General features: G+C 31.7%; 2 protein-coding genes across 2 annotated transcripts; one reads left to right on the top strand and one right to left on the bottom strand.

Moving 5' to 3' along the window:
* Window positions 1–13711: 13711 nt before the first annotated feature.
* On the bottom strand, window positions 13712–19470 carry LOC124935530. The gene is made up of 4 exons (XM_047475960.1): window positions 19374–19470; window positions 16298–16398; window positions 14910–15236; window positions 13712–14214 (listed from the first exon to the last, which is right to left on the bottom strand). The coding sequence occupies exons 1-4, from the start codon at window positions 19468–19470 to the stop codon at window positions 14125–14127; spliced, it is 615 nt and encodes a 204-aa protein (XP_047331916.1). The 3' UTR covers window positions 13712–14124.
* Window positions 19471–21711: 2241 nt separating this feature from the next.
* Window positions 21712–24757, top strand: LOC124935728 (alkaline/neutral invertase A, mitochondrial-like). Its single transcript, XM_047476147.1, has 6 exons — window positions 21712–22496; window positions 22571–22730; window positions 22961–23172; window positions 23242–23735; window positions 23823–23871; window positions 24209–24757. The coding sequence occupies exons 1-6, from the start codon at window positions 21903–21905 to the stop codon at window positions 24533–24535; spliced, it is 1836 nt and encodes a 611-aa protein (XP_047332103.1). The 5' UTR covers window positions 21712–21902; the 3' UTR covers window positions 24536–24757.
* Window positions 24758–26691: the final 1934 nt, after the last annotated feature.

Genomic DNA, 26691 nt, shown 5'->3' with positions numbered 1-26691 from the left:
GTTGTGGGTAAAGACTCCGTAACTTTAAAGGAAGTTCGGTCAGCACTTCATACTAGAGAACTGCGCCATAAGGTGAGCGATGAAATTGTAGACAGTCAAGCATCTGGGTTGATTGCCAGCACAGTCAACTATAAAGGGTCTGAAAAGAAGAAGGATAAAAAATACAAAGATAAGGGCCATAGTGCAAAAGACATCTGCAATTACTGTAAAGAACCTGGTCATTAGAAGAATAAATGTCCTAAGAAAAGGGGCAAGTATTCTACGACTTCTATAGCACATAAAGACAGAGACACCGACTCAGAGGAGGACATTGCCCCTTGTAGCTAACGCTTCTCTACACCCTATTGATACGTGGGTGTTGGATTCAGGGTGTTCATATCATATGAGTCCGAACAAAGAATGGTTCGATATCTATGAAGATTATGATGGTGGAAACGTTGTCATGGGAAATGATGACATATGTAGAATGGTGGGTATTGAGACTATCAAGATTATGACTAATGATGGTAAGATACGGACCCTAACTGGCGTTCAGCATGCTCCTCAACTAAAGAAGAACTTAATATATTTAGGCATTTTAGATATTAAAGGTTTCAAGTTTAGTGGTGAAGAATGAACATTGTGCATCAGTAAAGGTTCAAAAATAATACTGAAAGGTATCAAACAGAATACCTTGCATATACTACAAAGTATGACACTAACAGGTTCCGCAACGGTCGCATCCAAATCTGTGAATCGGCACCCTGATGTAACCAAGTTGTGGCATATGCGACTTGGACATATGGGAGAGAGGGGGATGCAAATTCTGTCCAAACAGGATCTTCTATCTGGTCACAAGGTTACCAATCTTGAGTTGTGTGAACACTACATTCACTAGTAAAAAAATGGGTATTAGTAAGGGCAAAAACCGTTACTGAAAGTCTCAAAAGTCGTTACTAATAACATTTTGTAACGACGAATAAAACCGTTATCATTCGTTATAGAAACGAGCGTTACTGACACTCTTATAGTATTAGTAACGGCTTTCGAAAGTCGTTACTGATACTCCTCTAACAACAGTAACTTGGCTAAAACCGTTTCAGATAAAGCATTATTAACGGTTTTAGCCAAGCTTAAACCATTACATATAAAGCATTACTAGTAACGATTTTCTTATTTATAAAACGGTTACTGATATATTAATAGTAACAGTTTTCTTATTTATAAAACCGTTACTGATATATTACTAGTAACAGTTTTCTTATGTTTAATACCGTTACTAAAAAATATAATTGTTTTTTTTAATATTTCATATTTGTACTTATATAAACAATAATAATTATACATTTTGCAAAACTATTAATATATTCCAAAAACCACAATCATCAATCTAAAGACCACAATCATAATCCAAAAACCACAATCATCCACAAACCACAATCATAAATCCACAATTCATCAATTCACATAAACCATAAATCGCGCTCTTGTATTGATTGTTATCCTTTTGAGAATTATGTTGACGAGCACTTCATCTAACACCAACACGTAATTCACCATTCTCTACCCTGAAGTAGAGAATTAACCATTTTATAAAAAGACAGATTTGAATATAGTCAAGAAGAAAGGAAATTCCAAAATAGAGAAATACCTTAGGAAAATAAAAGTATCTCCAACAACTAATCTCTTGGAGGTGACGAAGGTACTACATCCTTAGTAGTGTACACTTCAGTTAAACGTTGTCAACATTAAATAGATTTAGGAGCTAGCTGTTTAGGTCTTACATCTTGCTCTGGCATTAAAGTAACTTGAACATAAACTTCATTAGAGTCTTGCTCGACCTACACATCAAATAAAGAAGGATAAAAGAATTATTCACCAATGATCTGCTAAAAAGTATCCAACAATGGCAGAAATTACAAATTCCCTAAAATTTGAACAGAAATAGAATATAAAAAAGCTTACCATAAGCTTAATTTGAGAAATACTACTAAGAATTTTAGAAGAAATTCTCTTATTTAATTCTTGATTTGTGGAAGCCTCCAACTGTATCAATGAAATACATATAAATTGCACCACAAAAGCATATACAAATAAATCGCACTATGAAGAGCGAACATGATGAGACAGGCCTAAGAGAATCGGTGGCGGAGAGCGACGATGACAGTAGTCCGATTTTAAGAACGACGACAGCTTCAACGGTGAAAGAGAAGGCGATGGCGAGCGGAACGGGAGCAGAGAAGAAAAGAAGAGAAGGAAAAAAGAAAGAAGGAAAAAAGAAAGAAGACTGTGTAATCAGGTTTTATTAGGATATCAGTAACGGTTTTAATATAACCGTTACTAATACCCCTTGTGAAGACGAAATACATAAGAGATATCAGTAACGATTCTAGTATAACCGTTACAAATGTATGTATCACTAAGGGCTTTCGAAAACCGTTACTAATTCCTCTTGTAAAATATTTAAAATGAATGCATATTAGTAACGGTTTTAAGGATAATCGTTACTGATGTCCCTTGTGAAGACGAAATATCATAAGAGATATCAGTAACGGTTTTAGTATAACCGTTACAAATGTATGTATTAGTAAGCATTTTCGAAAACCGTTACTGTTACCTCTTGTGAAAAATTTAAAATGAATGCATATTAGTAACGGTTTTAAGGATAACTGTTACTGATACCCCTTGTGAAGACGAAATACATAAGATATATTAATAACGGTTTTAGTATAACCGTTACAAATGTATGTATTAGTAAGGACTTTCGAAAACCGTTACTGATACCTCTTGTAAAATATTTAAAATGAATGCATATCATTAACGGTTATCCTTAAAACTGTTACTAATATTCTCATTTCGATAAAGAAGAATAAAAACACTAGTGTCTGTAACGGTTATTCCTTATGACCGTTACTGGAAGTTTTTATCAGTAACGGTTTTAAATGGCCATTACTGATATCTTGATATCAGTAACGGATATATTAAACCGTTACTGATAAAAACTTTCAGTAACGGTGTTATAGCGCCATTACTAACATTTGTTACCAAAACCTCATTTTCCACTAGTGATTTTCGAGAAAAAATATCGCAGTAAGTTTAGTAAGGGAGTTCATAAAACTAAGGGCACACTGAATTATATCCACTCTAATTGTTGGGGTCCTACTCAAGTTGAAGGTATAAAAGGTTATAACTATTTTGTAACATTCATAAATGATTACTCAAGGATGACCTGGTTGTATCTTCTAAGACATAAGAGAGAGGTATTTAAGACATTCAAACATTGGAAGGCACTGGTGGAGAATCAAACTGGAAAGAAAGTTAAGAGGCTGCGAACAAATAATGGACTTGAATTTTGTTCATTTGAGTTTAATGAGTTTTGCAAGGATATAGGGATTGCAAGACATCACACTGTCCGAGGTACACCACATCAGAATGGTGTAGCAGAAAGGTGAATCAAACACTGTTAGAGAGAGTTAGAAGCATGCTTTTTAATGCTGGATTGGCTAGAAAGTACTAGAGCGATGATGTCTTAACGGCTTGCTATCTGATAAATCGTGCACCACATACTGGTATTGATTGCAGAATCCCTTACGGGATATGGTCTGGTAACGTCGTTGATTATTCTCATTTGAAAGTCTTTGGATGCACATCTTACTATCATGTTAATGAAGGGAAGTTGGAACCAATGGCAAAACAAGGTATTTTCATGGGCTATGGAGATGGAGTCAAGGGATATAGAATCTGGTCATCTTCTGAAGGTAGAGTAATCCTCAACAGGGATGTCACATTTAATGAGAAGTTTATACTTAACTCCTTTATCAAGCTATCACTTTCTAGAGAAAATAATAATACCGAGAAACAGGTGGAGCTTGAGGTGACTCCAGTTCAAGGGACAACTGACATGACACACGATACTGATAAGCCATCTGAGGAAGTTTATCAATTTAAAGCACGTGAAAGTCAATCTGACATTGCAACACGACCTAGAAGGCAAATTAAAGTTTATGACAGGTTAATTCATTCAATCGAGGGAAGAAAGATCTCAAATGGTCCTAGAAGTAGGACAATCAGTCCCTCCATGAATGATACTAAAGAAATAGTAAGTTATGCACTTTAGGTAACTAAAGATGTCATACATAACGAGTCATCTTCTTACAATGAAGCTGTTAATGGTGGTGATTCTGCGCAATGGATTGCTGCCATGTGTGAGGAAATAGAATGACTTCACAAGAATAATACATGGGAACTGGTTACTTTACCTAAGGGAAGAAGAGTCATTGGGTGCAAATGGATTTTCAAAGGAAAGATGGAACCTCTAGTGTTGAAGGGACCAAATATAAAGAACGATTAGTTGCAAAGGGATTCAGTCAAAAGGAAGGCGTAGACTACAATGAGATATCATCACATGTAGTCCGACACACTTTTATTAGAGTACTACTAGTTATAGTAGCACATCGGGATCTGGAACTCGAGCAATTAGACGTGAAGACAGCTTCCTTACATGGTGAGATTGAGGAGGATATACTGGTGAGTCGTCCTGAAGGATTTCTTGTTCCTGGTAAGAAACACATGTTTATAGTTTGAAGAAGTCTTTGTATGGACTTAAACAGTCTCCTCGACAGTGGTATAAGCGGTGCGACAATTTCATGATTGAACATGGTTACAATAGGAGTGCATATGATTGTTGTGTCTATCACAATAAAATCGGTGATGGTTCTTTGATTTATTTACTCATGTATGTAGACGACATGTTAATCGTAGCTAAGAAGATGTCGGAGATTCAAAAAAGCTGAAAGACCTTCTCAGTTCCGAGTTTGATATGAAAGGTCTAGGTGGAGCACGAAAAATTCTGGGCATGGGAATAGTAAGAGATCGAGTTCAAAAGAAGCTAATTCTTTCACATAAGAGTTATATTTTGAAAATGTTGTCTCGTTTTGGGATGAGTACAACAAAGGCTCTCAATACTCATGCAGTTGTTACTGATCATTTGTCTGCATTCACACCACAGTCTGAAGCTGAGAAGTTATATATGTCTCATGTACCGTATGCTAGTGCGGTGGGTAGTTTAATGTATGCCATGGTATGCACTAGACCTAATATTGCGTATTCAGTTAGTGTTGTTAGCAGGTTTATGTCTCGACCTGGTAAGGAACACTAGCAAGCGGTAAAACGAATATTTCGCTATCTGAGAGGCACATCCGATGTTGGTCTCATTTATGAGAGTAATAATCAGTGTCTCGTAACTGGTTATTCGGATTCAGATTATGCTGCAGATATCGATGGTAGAAGATCAATGACTGGTTATGTTTATACCCTTGGTGACTCTATGGTTAGTTGGAAGGCAACATTGCAGTCGACTGTGACGTTGTCCACTACCGAGGTTGGGTATATGACGCTAACTGAAGCAGTCAAGAAGGGTATATGGTTGAAAGGGTTAATTAGTGACCTTGGCATCTATCATGATCAGACAATTGTTTTTTGTGATAGCTTAAGTGCTATTTTCTTGGCGAAAGATCAAGTGCATCATGATAGAACCAAACATATTGATGTTCACTATCATTTTCTTTGTACTGAGAGGAGAATCAAGTTAAAGAAGATCAACACACATCATAATCCTACTGACATGTTCACGAAGCCGGTCCCACTTAGCAAATTCACTCATTGTTTGGATTTGTTAAATGTTGATAGTTGAAAGTAGCCTAATAAGGCTTTTCTTGTTGGGTGATACTAAGACAATGTGGAATTTTGTAACGTTTTACCTTTAGTATAGGAATTAATAATTCCAATTAAAAAAAATGTATTCTACAGTTATGCTTATTAAGTTAGGTGTTTTACGTTTTCTTTTTTTCTGAATTTAGATAGTTGTAATCTTTTTATCTTTATCTTTAACAATAAGAAATCTTATTTCTTCTGTTTTTATCACACTTCATTGTTCATCACTTTCTTGCATTCTGCACAACAGACATCTCGACAAAAATGCCTCCTTAGAGTCATTCTTTGAAATAACCCAACTTTTTCGTAAAACGCAAAATATGTAAAAACCAGCACGTTTATGATATCCGAAACATTGTAGATAATAAAAATGTATTATAATATCATTTTTTAGAAAAAAAAAACAACCCGAAAATCGAGTAGAAGAAAACTAAAAAAAAAATCAGGTCAACTTTGGTCCGCCATACTTGGACCGGTCAACCTGAAAGATGATGTCAGCATCGGGTTCGCCAGGTCGGAAGCCAACACAATCTTAAAAAAATCACCCAGTCCTCTAAAAAAAAAATTAGCCCGGATATTTGCTTGAACCATCAAACCCAATCAAATATCGAGATAAAGAAATGTGTCCGAATAAGAATCAACCTAGACACACCTTCACTCAAATGAGCATAACTCAAGCTCTAGTTCATCAATGAAGGTGATTCAACTTAGGATGGAAAGCTAATTCATGTATCTTTCAAATGGAATCGGTCCTGAAACTTGGTTCGATGTTTGGAGGACCTTATAATCCGATACAAGTTGATACATGCTCAAAATTCAAATTCTAGGAGCCAACGAGTCAAATTCAACTTCATGATTCATAACTTTAGTTCCAGTCATCCATTTGAAATAAATGACCTACTATTGTAAAGTTGTGGATGTTATCTTTCCAATGAGACTAAATAGACCACCTAGTTTGCTGTGTAGGGAACACTAGATCGCCCGCAAGACGGGTGGTGTAGATTGTATTCGTCTGTGATGTGTTCAAGCGAAGATTAGAAAATCCATAGACTGGATCTCTTAAAACTTGCTACACGAAGATTGTTGTTGGGATCCATACCTTTCCAACGGATAATAGACATCTTGAGGCATGGTCTGAGCTATCCTAGAGAGCCCGTCAAAGTTACGATTTGCAAAATTGAACTAAACTGAGCAATGGATGAATTGGATTTTTTTTAAAAGATAAGTTTGCCCTTGGTTGATAAAATGCTTTGATTCCAAGACCTAAACCTAGCCCAAGATCGTGGCTAACCAGTCCATTAACCCAAAACCCGGCCGGATGAGTTGGTACGGTTCGTTCGACTCAGCCAACCCTTAACTCGGTTTTAAAGCCTAAAAGGATCAACCTACCCTTCTAACCATCTAAATAACTCATTTTATTCCTTGAAAATTATTATTATTATAATAATAAGTCTTTATTTTTAAAACACAAATATATATATATATATATATATATATATATATACATATATATATATATACATATGATTATTCATTTTGTCACCTCTCTGGTTGAAATCATATATCAGAGTGCCGGAGTTAGAATTTGAAATTTATCGAGCCTAAAATATTCTAACTCTATATCAGATTCCGATAAAAAAAACAGTTCGTGGAGAAAATTGAATTCGTCGCATTGACGTATTGAATTGCAAACCTCGCATTTAACCAATAAAAAATTAACTAGTTCAGACATCAGTTTTCCCGAATATTCATCAAGATCTTCCAATAAACAACATACTTCAATCTTTATTCTTTTATAGCCATCAAAAATCCATATGATGTTTTTCGTGAAACTAACAAATTCTAAGAAACATGAAAACTCACTTAGAATTGATTTCCACAAACACTTAGACGAGAGAATCAAGAGTTTTAATTAGATGATTTGAGTGATGTTGAAGACAAAGAGGGGTGCAGGTACTAAACCGGATCTACAATCCTACGAGGACGAGGAAGAGATTATAGGGTTGTTACAGTTAGAGGTTTATCACAATTTAGGAAGTGGGTCACTCTGGCTAAATCCAGGTTACCTAATACGTAGATTTATTCTTGTGTGTGACGATGAATGATTGTGGAGAAACCATTAAGAGTTCAGTCACTATGGAGAACTATAATGTTTAATATAAATGCTAATGTAATGAGGTCGTGTTGTTGAGAATATAGATAAGAAGACAAAAAAAGAGGAGGAACATTAAAGACTGTTTTTCGTCTATTAGATTATTCTCATCGAACTCAATGTTCCTTTTCTATCGTCTTCTTATCTACATTCTCACCAACACGACGTCGTTCACCTTTGAGAATTCGGCTTGATCATATGATTTTCATTAAGGGCAAAGAGAGGATGAATAGAGAAATTTGTAGATCTTTTATGCTTAGTGAAAGCACCAATCTCCACTCACACACGGATTACATGCACTAATTTACTCTCCTACACATATTAAATGCACCTCTCTCTCCTTCACCAATTAAATAACTTTACCACACACTTCATTAACTATATTATATTATATTATAAAATTTGAATAATATTTAAAATCAAGTAGTTGTGTTTCATTTTGTTCAACAGTAAATGTAGTACATTTTGGTCAATTGATTTATTTATTATGCATAGTTTGTATTGTGATGATATATATGAAGTTTATTTTAGAAAAATTCAATAAAATGGGTAAGTGAACCCATTGAAGTAAACTTAAATTATATTTTTTTAAATAAATATTGAAAAAATAATATTTAAACCATACATATAATATAACTGAATCGAAATAAAAAATTAAATATATGTTGACCAATAATGAAGTATGCATGATAATTAGTTCATGTAATAAATAATATATATATATTTTAAATATAAAGTAAAAACTATTTAAATTAATAATATTTGAAAAAATTTATTAATTTATTCGATTAATTAATAATTACAGCCAACATGGATACTATTACATAAGCTGACATCTATTTAATTAATCATAGAATGTATTATATATGTTTCTATCTATTATTAATTTTCTTAATTCCGAAAATCATAAAAGAATCTTTGGAAAAATTATTATTTTATTGAGTATTTCAATTTTTTACATTGACATAAGTTGGGATGGAACAAAATATTAATTTAAAAAGTTTCAAACCTACCAATTATTTAAATTTTAAAAAAAAAATATATGTGAAAATTGAAAAATTTAAAGTTAAACATACATAATAATTAATAATAACCTATCAAAAGTGAGAAAGATTGGGAGAATAAATGACGTGGCACAATTTGATTAGCCAAAAAAATAATAAAATTTTTCTCTCTCTTCTTATCATTTTTCTAACTATAACCATATAAGTCATGTGACACATCATTCCCTCCCCTCAAATTTCATCTTTATCACTCTCTTATAAAGTTAAGTCTCCATCATCTATTTTTTAATTGAATTATTATTATTATTATTTTAAATTTGTTTTGTGACACTTATAAAACTTATACTTTTATTTTGTTATTAAATTTAAATAATTTTTATTTTTGTTTATATTATATTATATTATATTATATTAATTTTTTATTTAAAATAAAAGTAAAATATTAATTGAGAGCAGGCTAAATCATTTTTAATAATTTAAACATTAAGTATTTTTAGTTTTGTATTTTTAAAATGCTAAAAAAAACAAAAAAAGGGTTTAACTCTCTTCTTTTTCATCTTCATATCAATTAAAATATTCTCTCGATTGTTCTTGAAATTCTTTATCATCACCTCCATATTCATCATTGAAAGCTTGAACTGAAACAAGGATTAGAGTTACTACATTTCATCTTTTACCCTTGCAATAATGGTTCATCTTCACAAACTAGGACTATACTAGTCGCAATCTCGCAACATTCTAACTTCTGCGTAATCAAAAGAAGAAAAATAACTCAGTGTAAACGAAAAACATTACTAATAATAAAACATGCTAACTTTAAGTAGCTTAATGGTAGCAAAAACTATCAATGAATCAAGATAGATTTCCTGTCCAACAAACAAATCAAACTTCAAGACAAAGAATAGTACAAAAACAAACAATTAGCTTTGATGAACCATTGTGAACTAGCTAGGCTGTTAAAATAGATAAAATGACCTCAATTTTTTTCAAGTAAATTCTCATATGTTTAATCTGAGCCCAAAGTCCTTGTAAATGTGGATATGAGATTTAATGAACCATTGTGAAGAAGTTAGGCATAATGTCATGAGAGCCAATTTGAAAACACTATTATTTGAATTTTGATGTGAGGTTAATCATCATCAGTAATGCTGCAGCATGCAAATAAGTAAATTATTTTCAAATAGCTGAAAATGCATAACAAAAACAACCAAGAAGCTAGCAAGTTCTCCTATTTGTAAAAATGGAAAGTTCATGTAATCATGTTTGTAGTTTCTATGATTACTATTTAGAAGAAAAATATTTGAAAAGTTAAAGCCCAAAGAATAGTACATTTGAATTTTTATGAATCTATGACAGAAGAATCAACTAATGTCAACTATGAGATTTCTCTCATTTTCATCACAAAGATAGAAATGATTTATGGTTGTTTTATGATGCCGTTTCTAAGATACACATGATTAAGTTTCTTTTCATAAAATATTTTCATCCAAGGAATTCCCTACATAAACTATAATCATATTTTTCAAATTAACACTCCGAGCACCAAGATCAAATGCAAGACAAAGGGATATTTAGAAAGGAAAATAAATCAGGATCAAGTTTTATGCATAGAGTCTATGAAAACCTTGAAAGCATGTTATTCTTATTTTTTATAAGAAGATGTAGTCATTTAAACTTGGAAGCAAAAAATAGTCATTTAAACTGACATTAATGCTTGAAATCATATAAGTACAAATCATTTTGACAGTAAATGATCAAAATAAAATACTTTTACCATTTCACCATCAATTCGTCTCTCTATGTTATATCATTCAGAATAAGACCTCAGTGTATGCTTTAAGGTGGTATTCTTGAAGGTAATCTTGGACGTTGGTAGGCCTAATTGTATGGTTGTCCATATTATGCAAAACTAATATTAAATTCAAATCATAAATATTCTACTTCTTGAAAGCAACCTTTAATGTATACATTGTCTATTCTCAGATCTCTTGTTTTTGCAATTCTTGATCAAATTCTTTAGAGAGAATTGGTTTTAAATGGATGGATTGCATTATTGTAAGATCACAAGAAACTGCACATGATTTTATAATGCTCACGCAGAACATAATTAATATTAAAGATTCAAATGACGGTTCAATTATTTGTCAAAGATTCGTTTTTTTCAAGAAAGTTTGTAAATTGTTCTTAATGTTTGAATTCAAGAATTCTGAAAAATGGGCTACATCTAGTTTCCTTCAAGAACACAATCATTCTCTCGAAAAACAAATGTCGAATTAAAAATTCATGACCTTGGTTAATGTATCGGAAACCATTGATACCCAGTTCTTCATTCTTATTTTTAGCTTCGTCAAACCGAGGATGAAGGTTTCTTTTACGCATTTCAAGTTGATCACTCAGGTAGAACCGAAAGCGTCAAATGGAAGATCTAAATTTTTGCACACCGAGTTTAGTCATTCGATTGTTTTTGATAAATCTTACCGTATTATATGTGAGAAACAGAGATTTGACGCAGTTTGTTTCTTTTGTAGGCGTTAACCATCATAAGAAACATGTTCTTATCGGATGTGTTTTAATTTTCGATGATGGCTGCGAGGATTGTTTTACCTGAGTTTTTCGTACATGAATTAGGGCAATGAGGGTCAATCTCCATTTGGATTATAGTCGATCAAGACAAGGCTATTCACGTTCCATAAATAGGGTTTTCCCTTTACGCATCATCATTTTTCTCCTTGGCAAATCAAGGTTGAAGAACAACGCTTGTTTCTCTCCATGGACGGCGGTGATTTTAAACACAAATACACATCTTGTGTTTCTCGGATTCAAAAAAAGAACGATTTTGAGTCAGAGTGGAACCTGATTATGGACAAATACAATTTGAATAACAATTTTTGCTTGAATAAAATGTATCAAACACATCAAAATTGGGCTATGCCGTACATCCTAAATATGCGTTTCTCAGGAATTCCAACAGACGACGGACGTCCATATCGTTCTTTGGCGATACTATTTTCATAAGCAAACAATTGCCCTGGACGAGTTCTTAAGACGTTACACAAAGGTTGTCAAGCAACGTAAAGATAAAGGAAAAACAAGTTGATTTGACTCGTTATATTCTCAAATTCGGTTACTTCACCCTAACGAATCAATGTAGACAAATTTACACAAACACGATATTCCTAAACTTTAAAAAAGTGATCTCTAAATGTTCCGAGTAGAATTACACAAACACAATATCCTCGTTGGGATGTAAAGTGTTTTGAAGAACGAAATTTGAAAATTTAACGAGTTGAAATCATCTTTTTTTTCCTCCTCTCGTTAAATGACAACATTTGCGTAACGCGTAAAAAACTCGTTGGGGGAGATTGTCGGTTTATGAAAATAATATCCCCGAATAAAGATGCAATATTTTTGTCGCTGTTAATTGGAATTCCAACAAAATGTGGCATGTGGATGTATAACAAAGCCCAATTTTGATGCGTTTCATACATTTCATTCAACCAAGGATTCTCGTTTAAATGGTGTTGGTTCAAAAGTTGCTTCTACTCTAAATTGAAATCACTCTGTTTCTAAATCCGAGAAACGCAAGTTGTTCAAACGTCATACATGGAGAGAAACAATCGTTCTTCTACTTTGATTTTCCATGTAGTGAAACGATGACGAAAATCCTAGCTATGGAACGTTAAATAACCTCATCTTGATCAATTATAATCCATATTGGACATTGACCGCTCATTGCCCCTGCTCCATTAACAAACAAAACTAAGTAAAACATTACTCACAGCCATTAGTTATCAAAGCACATTCGAGAACAGATTTCTTATAGTGGTTAACGCCGACAAAGGAAACAAACCGCATCAAATCTCTGTTTCTCATACTACGATAGAATGTATTAAAAACAATAGAATGGTCAAACTAGGTGTGCAAAAACTTATATCTTCAATCTGTCCAAAAGTCAATTTTGATTCTGCCTAATTGATCGACTTGAAACACGTAATAAGAACCATATCACCGGCTTGACGAGACTGAAAATAGGAATGAAGCATCTGGCACCAATGGTTTCCGATACATTGATGAAGGTAATGAGTTTCTAATTCGACATTTATTTTTTTGAGAGGTGATTGTGTTTCTGAAAGAAACTAGATATAACCAATTTTCCAGAATCCGTAACCATTAAGAACACTTCAAAAGCTTCCTTGTAACAAACGAATCTTCGACAAATATGAACCGTCATTTCTTGAATCTTTAATATGAAATCTAGTAAGTTCTGCATAAGCATTTAATCTCACATATCATGCTTATGCAAATCATACAAGTCCAAATCATTTTGATAGTAAATGATCAAAATAAAATACTTTTACCATTTCACCATCAATCGCCTCTCTATGTTGTATCATTCGGGATTAGGTGAGACTAGACTTTCAATATAAGTGTATGCTTTACGGTGGTATTTTTGAAGGCAGTCTTGAATGTTGGTAGGCCTAACCGTATGGTTGTCCATATTATACAGCACTAAACGCGCTCCTAACAGCAAAATAACTTCATTTTTCCTAAAAGAAATACACAAGGGAACAAGATACGGGAAAACCTCTAGTTGACTAGAACACTGTATTGAAAACAAATTAGACCAAGACTCTACTTTTCCATACTCCTTCATCACCATAGTAGACAAAGGCTCACTTAAAACTCCCTAAATTTTAAAGGCCATATATTTACCTATGATCAATTCCTACATATTTACCTATGATCAATTCCTATATTCATATACTTTACACAAAACCGACAGTTATTATGTACAAAGTTTCTTGGGAGGTCTACGTGAGGAGTTAAAAGAAACAGTGATGATGATGAGGCAAAGGCATAAGACTGGCAAAGAAAAAAGATGAATTTCTATCTCTATTATCCAAGAAGCAAAAATACTGGACGAACAACGAGAGAAACTATTCGATCAAACCACCCAAAGACAGCATGGCATGACTATACTAATGGAGGGAATAAAGACAAATGGATAACTTCCAAGACAGAACCTACTACCCGGGATGTCAATTGGGCCTTAATTAGAGAAAAGAAAAAACTAGGAATTTGTTTCAAATGTGACGAGAAGTATACCCGAGGACACCAATGCACAAATCGACAATTATTCAGCATTGAAGGTCTAGACGGTGAACTAGAAATTGGAGGAAGAAACTGAAGAAGAAGTTATTACGGATGGAGGTGAACTGTCAGTACAAATCCTTAATTGCACAGCCAACAATTCTACTCTCAAGATTTTAGGACAATTTAAAGAAAAGGAAGATTACCATTCTGATAAACAGCGGGAGTACTAATTCTTTCATCGATGAAGGAACTGCTCAACAGTTGGGATGTGATCTGCAAGAAAAATTTCCATTATCAGTCACAATTGCAGACGGGGGTATATTATACCGTCGACATAACATACTAAATCTCACATGGCGAATGCTACGGTTCACTCAATGCGTACAATCAAATTGGGAGGTTGTGACATGATATTGGGGGGTCGATTGGATGACAAAGTTTGGTCATGTAAGCTTGAACTACCCAGAAAGATACATGAAGGCAAGACTCAATGGATTAAAAATTAGATTGTATGGAATTAAAGAAAAGGGTTCTTTCAAATTGATGGGTGCCAAAGCAGTGAAGAAAAACATTAAAAAAGGCTTAAGTTGTTTTGTGGGGCAGATGTATCATATGGAACTATGGAAGTAAATAACACAAAAGATAACAAATTTAAAGAGAAGTTAAAGGTGGACAAAAATATTACAGACTTAATTGAGAAGTATGTATCTATATTTAAAGAGCTACGGATCATGCTATAGTGCTAAGACCAGAAACATTTTTTTCTTAACCCTAACAAAGAGAAGTTCAAGGAATTTGGAATCAATGTAAAGGCATTTTTTGTGTATTTTTCAGATTACACAGTAATTCTTCAAGAAGATGCGAGGTAGAGATTATTATGATAAATATTTTGCCTCAAATCGATCAAAACTAAGTTCCGTTTATAACGAAGGATAAGAAGATGAGAGAGGGTGAAGCTAAATACTTACGAGGACCCTTTCTGAAAGTCGAGCATTGATCTCGATCTGCCTTCCCACCTTCTCCCTTTGTTCTTCGTGAATCGCCCATCTCCCTTTGATCTCGAGCATTGAACTACTACACCAAGAACCAGCGATTTCCTCCCCCTTTTCTGGTGCATATTGGGGTTGTTTATAAACAGCACCCCTCTTCCATTTGTCCTCTCTCTGCTGGCTGTGGCCTCGTGATCCTCGCGTCCAAAGGATATTGATTCGGGAAATCAGCAGTTTTGTTCTTTTCTTCTTGTTAGAGAGAGAGAGCAGACCGTTGATGAAGAAGAGGAAAAGAGTAAGGGGGCCCTTGGTTCAAATAAGGGAATCGGAATAGGAATGGGATTGATAGATGTGTGGAATGGGAATGGGTATGATTGATAGAAGTGTAGTGTTTGGTTATGAGTATTAATCATTTGGATATTTCCATCCCGATATTTCTATTCCATTGATAATGTTTAGATTTATTAGAGATAAATTATTAATATTAATTTGTAATTGAATTAGATTAATCTTTTTATTTTATATTTTATTTTATTTAATTAAAAATACAAAATATTATTATTTTTATATTATAATTGTTTAAAATATATAAAATATTGAAGTGTGTTCTAATTTAATAAAATATAAATATCTAATATTTTATTATATTAATTATATATATATATATATTTAAATACATATAAAAAGTAATTGAATGATTTAATTTTTTTATTTATAAATAAAAATTATCTATTAATAAATATAATTTTTTTAAAATATTATATATTAATAATTAATTAAATGAAATATAATATTTCACTTAATAATATATACTATAACATTGCATAATATTTTTAATAAAATTTTTTATTAAAATATTTTATATCTAACTTTTCTAATATTTTTTCAATATTTATTTTAATAAAATTGTTATTTTATTTTTAAGTTTTTATATTTTAATTAATTTATTATAATTTTATTATTAATATATAATATATAAATATTATATAAAAATATTTTTTTTATTATTAGTTATTATAATTATTTTAAAATATTTATTTTATTTTATTAATTTTATATTATTTAAAATAATTTCTCAATATTATTTAAATAATTGAAATAATTTATTTCAATAAATAAATTAAAATAAATTATTATTTTAATTATAAAAGAACGTCTAATATAATTATAAAAGAAAAAATATATATAATATTATAATTATAATTATGAGAGAGAACGTGGGATAGTGGACATCATGGGAGAGAAAATACATTACAAAGGAATGAGATTCATTCCTCCCAATTTAGAGAGGAATGGATGATTCCTGAGTATCCGGGAATCAAATCAAAGTTCTGGAATGAAACCCATCAACCAAACACTTCAATTACTTTTCCATTCCTGAGTACAAAAACCACGTACCAAGCATCCCCTAAGTATTTGTGATTTGTCTGCTTGGACTCTGTTTGATTTGCACAAATACTTTTCCCACCTACAAAAATAAACACAACAAATCAAATCAAGAAATATTCTAATTTTGATTTTGATTTTAATTTTGTGATTTATTTATCTAATTTATTTTATAAAAATGAATTTAATTTTTAATTATAAATAAGGTGTAAAATGTGGATGTCTACACAAATAATTATCATTATTTTTTCAACTGGTAAGAAATAAAGACTTATTAGTTCAATTACAAATTTCACTCCATATTCTCTGCAAACAAATAATTATCTGCTTTGTCACCACTCTGGTTTAAATCATATATATCTGATTGCGAAATTAGAATTTGAAATCTAGTAAACATAAAATATTCTAACTCTACAAACAGTTTATGGAGAAAATTGAATTCGTCGCATAGACGTACTGAAGTTGCAAACTCTCGCATTTAACCAATAACAAATTAACTAATCTAGACACCAGCTTTCTCAAATATTCATCAAGATCTTTCAATAAACAACATATTTCAATTTTTATTCTTTTATAGCCATCGAATATTCGTGAAATTTTTATGTGAAACTAATAACCATGTCTTAAAAACACTATATATATATATATATAATATCTAATTTTATTTTTTATGAATGAATAAAAAAATATAATTAAGGTAATACTATTGTTTATTCACCTTATCCGACAAATTCTAAGAAACATGAAAACTCACTTATAATTGATTTCCACACACTCTTAGACGAGATAATCGAGACTTTTAGATGATCCGAGTGATGTTGAAGATGTGAGGGGTGTAAGGTACTAAACCGGATCTACAATTTGACATGGGACTATGAAAAGATTCTAAGGTTGTTACAGTTAGAGATTTATCACATTTTAGGAAGTGGTTACCCTGGTTAAATATAAGTTACCTAATACGTAGTAGATCTACACTTATGTGTCTTGTGTGTGAGGATGAATGATTGTGGAGAAATTATGTAATATTATATATATATATATATATATATATATATATAAATAATTATGAGAAAAAAAATATTTAATATGATTAGTGAGAAAAAAATATTTATATAAAATGAATAATTTAAAAGTATATATATATATATATATATATATATATAAAAAAAATTAATTAAGAAAGGAAAATTAGTTATAAAAAAAATAAATCTTAGTGTAAGGGCATTTGTACCAGCTTCCTTATTTTGTATCCCTAAAAATAGGGCTGAAAACGAGTCGAGTCGAGCTCGAGCTCGAAAAAATTTCAACGGCTCGAACTCGAGCTCGAGCTCGATCGAGTATCAAAATTAAAGCTCGAGCTCGAACTCGAACTCAAAACAAGTACTCGAGCTCGACTCGAACTCGACTCGATTAGCTTGAATTTTACCGAGCTCAAGAGCTCGGCTCGAGCTCGACTCGATTAGTTCGATTTATAGCTCGAGCTCGAACTCGACTCGAAACATACAAAATTAAAACATATCAACTAAATAGTTTCACACTTTCAATATATCAAAAGATCACAACAAAATGAATAAACATATAGAATTATTCATTTCACATAAAACATAAACATTCCATCAAAATCAAATAGAACACACAACATTACACATTAAAACATTCAACTTAAAATATAAATTAAAAAATATATATAAAATATAAAATATAAAATATAAATTAAATATAAAATATATTAATATAAATTATATATATTCGAGTAGCTCGTCGAGTACTCGAGCCGAGTATATAACTACTCGAACTCGGCTCGATTATATAACGAGTTGAGCTCGAGCATGCTCAAGCTCGAGTTTGACCGAGCTCGAGTCGAGCTTTGACCGAGCTACTCGCAAGCAACTCACGAGCAGCTCGTCTCATTTTCAGCCCTACCTAAAAATAATATAAAATAATAATATCCCTATTTTAGAGAATCAAAATATAAATTATTCTACATCAGATTCTTTATCCTTATCCGTATATCATTTAAATAATCATTAAAACGACCAACTTTTCAACCACCTCAACCACTTAATTACTTACTCATATATATTTAAATATTCATTAAAGAGAAAATATATTATTTTATTATTTAGGGATGCTACAGTAATCCTTAAATATAAAGATTCACTGTTTATCATCCCTAAAAAATTATAAGGATATGGAATTTGATAAAGCATTTTTTTTACAACTTTTGTATTATTTATCTTCATAATAGAGATAGAACACATTTTAAAGATTCTGCTACAAATACCCTAAGTGTGTATAAGTGCGGACTCCGAGAATTGTTATAGCCTATTTCACTAAATATATAATTTTTTATCTTTATCACTCTGCTAAACACTTTTTATTTTATATTTTTTTTTACATAAGTAGTTCCACTCTCACTTGAAATCGCTTTGTTTCTAAATTGAGAAACTCGAGATATTTATTCGTGTTTGAACTGTTTATTCGTGTTTGAACTCGCTGTCATCGTCGTCCATAGAGAGAAACAAGCGTTGTTCTTTTATCTTGATTTGCAATGAAGAGAAACGATGATTCTTCAGGAAATCATAGTTTCCCATAATTCTAATTCATGTACCAAAAACCCAAGTAAGACATCTTAGTCACATTTTGTAAATTAAATTTATTCATAATAATTAACAATTATATTTTACCTTATAATTTTTAATTTTTTAATTAATAATTTTTTTATGTTACACTCATGATCATATTTTATATTTTATTTGTGTAAATGACAAACTAAAAATTGTACGTTTGTTTAACTTGTTAGAATGATGGACCATTTTTAAATATAACTTAAGACTATTCGTTTTCTTCTTTTTAAAAGTTGCCTTAACTGTGTGATCATCTGTATTTGAAAATTGACTGAACGACAACTATTTTCAATCAGATTTCAAATTATATAATAAAGGAAGACGAACACAATGAAATATACTACAATTGATAGTATTGTAAATCTATTTTTAGACTTTAAAAAAATCATAAGCACTAACTATTCGGATGGATTGAAAAGTCATTTTTTACCTTCCTCCAAGATTTCGAAAGCAAGCTTGTATTGTTCAAGAGACGACGTCCCTAACTCAAAGTATTCACGGTCTTCTTCTCTTAAAGCCCACAACATCAAGTCCTTGAAATCTCGAGACCTTCCTCGAACCGGATCAACATCTCTTATAAAACCAGTTTTGGCATTCTTCGTCACCGATGAAGTATATTTCGAAAGGGAATTTCCTTAATATTCAAAATCTAAAATATCTTTAAAGCGTGTGTTCATAACACACCTTTAAATTGAAACATTTTACATGTGCAACTAACGTGGTGGTTCAAATCATCAAATGTGACCTCATACCTCTCGATATTTCATTCTCAAATGACTTATATACCAAATATGGATCAAGATTGTTTTCGCATTTTAGGCTTAGTTTTATCCATTTGTACTCCGGGCATTCTGATATCTCCTTTTGAAAGTCTTTGAATATCGTATTTGTGTAAAGTTGTCTTCATTGTTCCTTGATAGGGTGGATTGTAAATAACTCAATTTGAGAATTGAACAAGTTTAAATCATCCTCATTTTCCTCCTCTCGACGTTGCTTGACAACCTTTTTGTAACGCGCTAGGAATTCGCTCGCGGGTGATTGCTCATTTATGAACATAGTATTACCGAAGAATGACGTGTTTTCGTCGTCGTCCATCAAAATGCCCACGAAAAATGTACTCATTATGTACAATGGAACCCAGCTTTTACACATTCGATACATTCCATTCAATCAAAGATTCTCCTTCAAATTGTACTTTTTCAAAAGTAGGTTCCACTCAGAATCGAATTCGCTCGGTTTTTTAATCCGAGAAACACAAGACAAGATTTCGCCTTTGAACTTGTCGTCCATAGATTGAAACAAAAGTTGTTCATTTTCCTTGATTTGCCATGTAGAGAATCGCTGATGTGTCTGGAAAATCCTTAGTGATAGAATTTTAAATGACCTTGTCTTGTTGAGTTATAATAGAATATGGACACGAATCGGCATTGCCCTAATCCATGCAAAAAAAAACCCACGTAAAATATTTCTCAGATTTATCGTCCAAAATCAAAGCACATCCAAGGAGAACTAGTTTCTTATGGTGGTTAACGCCAATAAACGAAGCAAATCGTGTCAAATTGTTATTTTTCATACTACGATAGGATGTATCGAAAATGATCGCATTTCCTAATTGTGTTCTCGAGAGAATCTAGATCGTCCATATGCCCAGAAAACGCTGCCGCATCTTCCTAATTCATCGATTTCAAACGCATTAAAGAAACCCGTATTCTCTGCTTGACGAAATTGAAAATACAAATGAAGCGACGGGTGCCAAAAGTTTTTGATACTTTGCCGATCGTTCTTGCGTTTCACGATCATTTGATTTGATAGGATTATTGTGTTCAATGTTGAAATTAGCGATAGCCCATTTTCCAGATTCCATTAACTTAACTCTTATGAACGCTCCACAATCATATTCCTTACAACCTTATCTTCGAGAAGTAATTGAACTGTCTATTGTTGAACGATAAATTCTACGATGAACAACTTGGAATTCTGTTTGTTCTGCGAATGTAACATAAAAATCATATGCAGATTCTTGTGAATCGAACTCTAATCCTGTTTACAGTTTAATCTTCGATTCTTGGTCATCTTTTCTGTCATTATTCTTACCATAATGCATTTTATCCACTTCTTCGTCCACTTCAAACAATTCTCTGTGATATGGAGGAGATGATCGAGGAGAATAAGAGAATACTTGAATTGATATGAAGAAGAGAGTTAAACGAGATTTATATTCTAAATAGGGATATTTGAAATTTGAAAATATAATTAAATAAATAATTATGGTAACTAAAGTTTTAACACTCAAAATGTTTTTTTAAGAGAAGAAAAATTATGATTTTTATTTTTATTTAAAACATTTAATGACTTGGAAAGTCATGAATATAGGTTTATGCTGACTTTTTTACATTAATAATTTTTTTTTAATAAATATATAAAAGATGATAATAATAATAATTTAAATCCAAAAAATTTATGTTAATAAATAAATAATTTCACTCCTGTTTTAATAAATAAAGAATACATTTAATGAAATGGAAAGTCATGAATATTTGTATCATTTAATATACATTTAACAATTGAGCCTTTTAAAAAAAAATAGATAGCCAATAAATTATACAAATTTAAGAAAGAATAATAAAAATAATAATAGTTAAATTTAAATATTAAATATTTATTCATAATTGAGTAAAACCAAAAGGGAGAAAAACAACCGCCAAGCGTTGCCAGAAGGCGTCACCGGCGCAATTTTCTCCGACTGAGACGGTCCTTCCCTTTCTCTATTTCACCGGTAAATTGAAACGATTCATTATCTCCGGCGGCAAGTTTTGTGGTACGTGGAGATCAATTTCGAATAAAATGTTCATAGATTTTCTCTAATCATCTTCTAGTTCAAGTAATTTTATATTTAGTTTGATTATTTTCTGATTCCTCGTTGCCGTTCTTACGAACAGCAACATATTCTTCCATAATCATGAAACCGAGTTATAGATTCTTCATTCATAGACGTAACTCTCCGTTTTCTAGATTTTCATTTCCGAAATTTCATCCTTCTTTATCTAATGAAGCTTCAACATCATCAAATTTGAAGAACTTCGATTCTCCTCGGTTGTTTGGGATTAGATGTCTATTTAATCGCACCTGTAAATCATTATGCTGTCCTGATTCGAATTGCCGCCAACCAAGTAGTGGTGGTAGAATCGGACTTGTTGAATCTGATATTAGGTATTTTTCAACAACGAATGATGATAGTTTGGAGAAACCATTAGCTTCGGAAAGAATCGAAAATGTCGATGAAGAGCGTCGTCACAAAGTTATGGCGGCATTGAAGGAAGAAAAGGAAGAATCTATAATTGAGAAGGAGGCGTGGAACTTGTTGAAGAATTCTGTTGTGACTTATTGTGGTAGCCCTGTTGGAACAGTTGCAGCAAATGATCCATCTGATAGCAATGCGCTTAATTATGATCAGGTTTTCATTCGCGACTTTGTTCCGTCTGCTCTTGCGTTCTTACTCAAGGGAGAGACAGAGATTGTGAGGAATTTCCTCCTCCATACATTGCAATTGCAGGTAAAATCACACATTTGCTTAATTGTATGTTCTTGTATAAGAATTGCAGTAGATATTCTTCCATTCATGTGTAGAGTTGGGAGAAAACGGTTGACTGTTACAGCCCAGGACAGGGTTTGATGCCAGCAAGTTTTAAGGTTAGGACTGTTCCTCTTGATGAAAACAAATTTGAAGAAGTATTAGACCCTGACTTTGGTGAATCAGCCATTGGCCGCGTTGCACCTGTAGACTCGGGCAAGTTTTCTCATTTTTCAAAAAAATAAGTTAAAGTTTGATGTAATTATATAGCTTCTTGCAGTTATTGATCAAATTTTGGCTAAGAAGCAATAGGCTTAGATGCTTAGTGATTGATAATGCTAGAATTGATTATTCGATATTGATGATGGAAGAAGGTCTAGATTAGTTTGAGATATAATGCTCGAGTTGATTATTTTTGTTTCTTTGTGTTTTGCATTACATGACAGGGTTGTGGTGGATCATCATATTGAGAGCATATGTAAAGATAACTGGTGATTATGCTCTACAAGAAAGAGTTGATGTTCAGACGGGCATAAAACTAGTAATGAATTTATGTCTGTCTGATGGTTTTGATATGTTTCCTTCTCTGTTAGTCACTGATGGCTCATGCATGATAGACCGAAGAATGGGTATACATGGTCACCCTCTCGAGATACAAGTGAGTTGATTTGATGAATATAGAATTCCCTGTTTGAAACATATTTGATTCTTTTGTTATTTTTTCTAGGCCTTGTTTTATTCTGCTCTTCGATGTTCTAGGGAGATGCTTTCTGTAGACGATGGATCAAAGAATTTAGTAAGAGCAGTGAATGATAGACTTAGTGCATTGTCTTTTCATGTAAGGGAATACTATTGGGTTGATATGAAAAAGATCAATGAGATCTATAGATACAAAACAGAGGAATATTCTGTAGATGCAATCAACAAATTCAATATTTACCCAGAACAGATTCCTCATTGGTTAATGGATTGGATTCCAGAAAAGGGTGGTTATTTGATTGGTAACCTACAGCCAGCTCACATGGATTTTAGGTTCTTTACTTTAGGAAATCTTTGGTCCATTATTTCTTCCCTAGGCACTCCACGACAAAACGAGGCGATTCTGAATCTTATTGATGAGAAATGGGATGATCTTGTTGGGCGTGTTCCTATCAAAATATGTTACCCTGCTTTGGAATATGAAGAGTGGCGCATAACAACTGGTAGCGATCCAAAGAATACGTGAGTTAGATTTAATACACGCTTTCTATGTGGTTTAATCAAGGTTTCAATAGGAATTCCTAATTCTTATTTTTGGTTTTTTTGCAGCCCTTGGTCATACCATAATGGTGGATCTTGGCCAACCCTTTTGTGGCAGGTACCATCTTATCACTTCATTCCACTTTAATAACTTAGATTTAACTGAAAAATATGGCTCAATTGGGTAAAATATGAATGCCTTAACTTCAAAAGTCAACTTGAACCCTGAAAATAATCAACTTATGTCGTTACAAGGGTAAAATAGTATTTTAAGTACTTTCCCGACATTTACATACCATTATACCAATACCAAGTACTTAAACTTTATATAACACACTCTTAGAAAGTGATAGTTGATCCATTGATTGAGATGATATATTTGTTTTTGTTTTTTTGCATTTTTCATGATAATATGATGATAATTGAAAAATGTTATTATGTGAATTAATTTTCAGTTAACACTAGCATGCATTAAGATGGGGAAATCAGAGGTAGCATGGAAAGCAATTAATTTATGTGAAAAGAGGCTTCAAATGGATAGATGGCCTGAATATTACGATACCAGGAATGGAAATTTTGTAGGGAAACAATCGCGACTCAACCAAACATGGACAATAGCAGGATTTCTAACGTCGAAAATGCTGTTGAAAAATCCAGAGTTGGCTTCTTTATTGTTTTGGGAAGAAGATTCTGAACTTCTCGAGAGCTGTCTCTGTTCTTTTAGCAAATCTAACCGTAAGAGATGTTCACGCGGTGCTGCAAAATCTCATATTCTCGTATGAACTCGAAAGAATAACCATTGTCTTTTGTAAATTTGGTGTAAAGTATATAAATATAGGCATTGATCATAGGGTAAAATATATGGCCCTTATAATTTAGGGAGTTTGATAAGTGTATATAGTGAGGAGTTAGCTCACTAGTTTGTTTTCTGAAATTCTTTTGACTAAGTGTATATATATAATAATAAATAGTTAATTGATTATAAAAGAAGATTATTACATTGATTCATTTGTCTTCATTTTATTTGGTTTCGACAAATTGTATAAACATTAAAGGGTCATTTGACACTTTTTTTCCCTTATTTGGGAAAGGTTTATTTATTGAAAGAGACTCTAAAACTTGAAGTAATAGGGTATAACATGGGATTCTTGCCAATACATTCCTCAGTATAAGCCAATTCAGGTGGAATTGAAATGACGAGAAAACTCGAAAGAAACTGACCTAGTTTTCAAAATTTCTTGTATCGAACTTCAATTGTGCGGGTGATGGTTTATATGTATTTTGATTTTTTTTAATGATATAATTTTTTTGGATAAGGGTGTGAATTTTGACAGACATATTTATCATTTTGTATATTTAATAAAAAAAATCATTTTTTGAACTCGATTTAATTAATAGTCAAAATCGTTTTTAGTTAATTTTGTTTTAATTTGAGTGATTTAAAAATAAACTTACACAATTTATTTATAAGAATATTTATTAATTTGTTTTTTGTTTTTCATTTTGTTATATTATATATAAAAATATTTTTAAATATTTTCACTTATTAAACTAATCAAACCTACAAACTCACATTCAACTGAAGAAGATTTTAAAAAACCGAACATCAACTATTTATATCTTTTTCGTTAAAAATCGACTTATTCAAAATGCTTACATCTTAGGTGAAAGCCAAACTTAAGATTCAAATTCATTATTATTATTATTATTATTATTATTATTATTATTAAATTCTCATGAAAAATTCATAATTAATCTCACAAAACACTGAATAAACTATAGTTAAACAAATTATAAGTCTATATCTTAGGTTAGATTCTCACTCAAACGATTTAGCTTTAAAAGAGAAAGGTTCAAAACAGTGAGACTACAAAAATTCAAATTAAAAGGCATTTTCGTTGTTTTAATTGTCTCAGTAAAAATTATATTGTCAAATACAATTATTTGATGTATTACACATGATTTAAAAGTAGATCAAATGTTCATTATTTTCAAATATAAAAATGTTAAAACGATAACTAGGTAAATGTTAAGGAAATTTTAAATATAAAACCAAATAAACTTTGAAAACAACATTTTTTTAATTTATTATTTATAATAATTTATATATAATAAAAAACAATGAGTTTAAATAAACTACCAACATTACAAAAAATAAGAACAAAAATATTTTGTTAGTTATTAAGAGATACAGCAGTGGGAATACTTATATTCAAATAGAAAGGAATTACCGTCTCTAAATAGGCGCCGTATAAATATGTCGGTAAATTCATTAGCGGCACTTTTGTTACCCATAAAACTTAATTTATCGAATTTTAATTTAGTATGCATCTGATTGATAGAGCGGGGTAATGAAAATGAAACTGAAAATAACCTTACATTAATAAAAACATATTCCAAATACAAAGCCATAACCGAATTATAACAAAACATTATTCACGAATAACCAAACCATCCAAAAAAAGACACAATAATAGCATAAATATAACTCATTAAAAGCAAGTACATAGTTAAAACAAAATATTCCCAAATAAAATCTTACTCAAGTTCGGACCAACAATCTCCTACGCTCTGCTTTTGAAGAATCGATTCAATAGAGTTATAATAGGGATTACAAACTCAAACTATCTTTGTTTGTTTAGGTTTGTAGTCTCACACCCTCTTCTTGTTACAATATATATATTTTTGATATCTCCATCATTATGTGATTTAATGTCTATTTGAATCCAACAAATAATCGTACATATCTTCCTTCTTTTTTTTTACCTAACATTAAGTACATTAAATTGAGCCTCAAAACCCTAGGTCCAATTTCACAGATGTGTATCTTCCCTTGTAACAATAATTTTATTAGATAACGTTGTTTGGACATAAAGAAACTTATAATTCATGAAGAAATATTTAACACAAAATTAAGGCTTAAACATGGGAGATAATT

Source organism: Impatiens glandulifera, chromosome 4 (genome assembly GCF_907164915.1).
Source record: "Impatiens glandulifera chromosome 4, dImpGla2.1, whole genome shotgun sequence".
Classification (NCBI taxonomy): domain Eukaryota; kingdom Viridiplantae; phylum Streptophyta; class Magnoliopsida; order Ericales; family Balsaminaceae; genus Impatiens; species Impatiens glandulifera.
Note: the sequence above shows the minus strand (reverse complement) of the source record. Positions and strands in the feature narration are given on the sequence as shown.

Coding starts and splice junctions, on each gene's coding strand:
- LOC124935530 (XM_047475960.1), bottom strand. CDS start 19,470: ATGTTGTGGGCTTTAAGAGAAGAAGACCGTGAATACTTTGAGTTAGGG. Junction 16,399..19,373: donor TTTCGAAATCTTGGAGGAAG/GTAAAAAATGAC, acceptor TTATTTTTGTAG/GTGGGAAAAGTATTTGTGCA. Junction 15,237..16,297: donor TTGTACTCAGGAATGGAAAA/GTAATTGAAGTG, acceptor ATTTGAACCAAG/GGCCCCCTTACTCTTTTCCT.
- LOC124935728 (XM_047476147.1), top strand. CDS start 21,903: ATGAAACCGAGTTATAGATTCTTCATTCATAGACGTAACTCTCCGTTT. Junction 22,497..22,570: donor TCCATACATTGCAATTGCAG/GTAAAATCACAC, acceptor ATTCATGTGTAG/AGTTGGGAGAAAACGGTTGA. Junction 23,736..23,822: donor GGTAGCGATCCAAAGAATAC/GTGAGTTAGATT, acceptor GTTTTTTTGCAG/CCCTTGGTCATACCATAATG.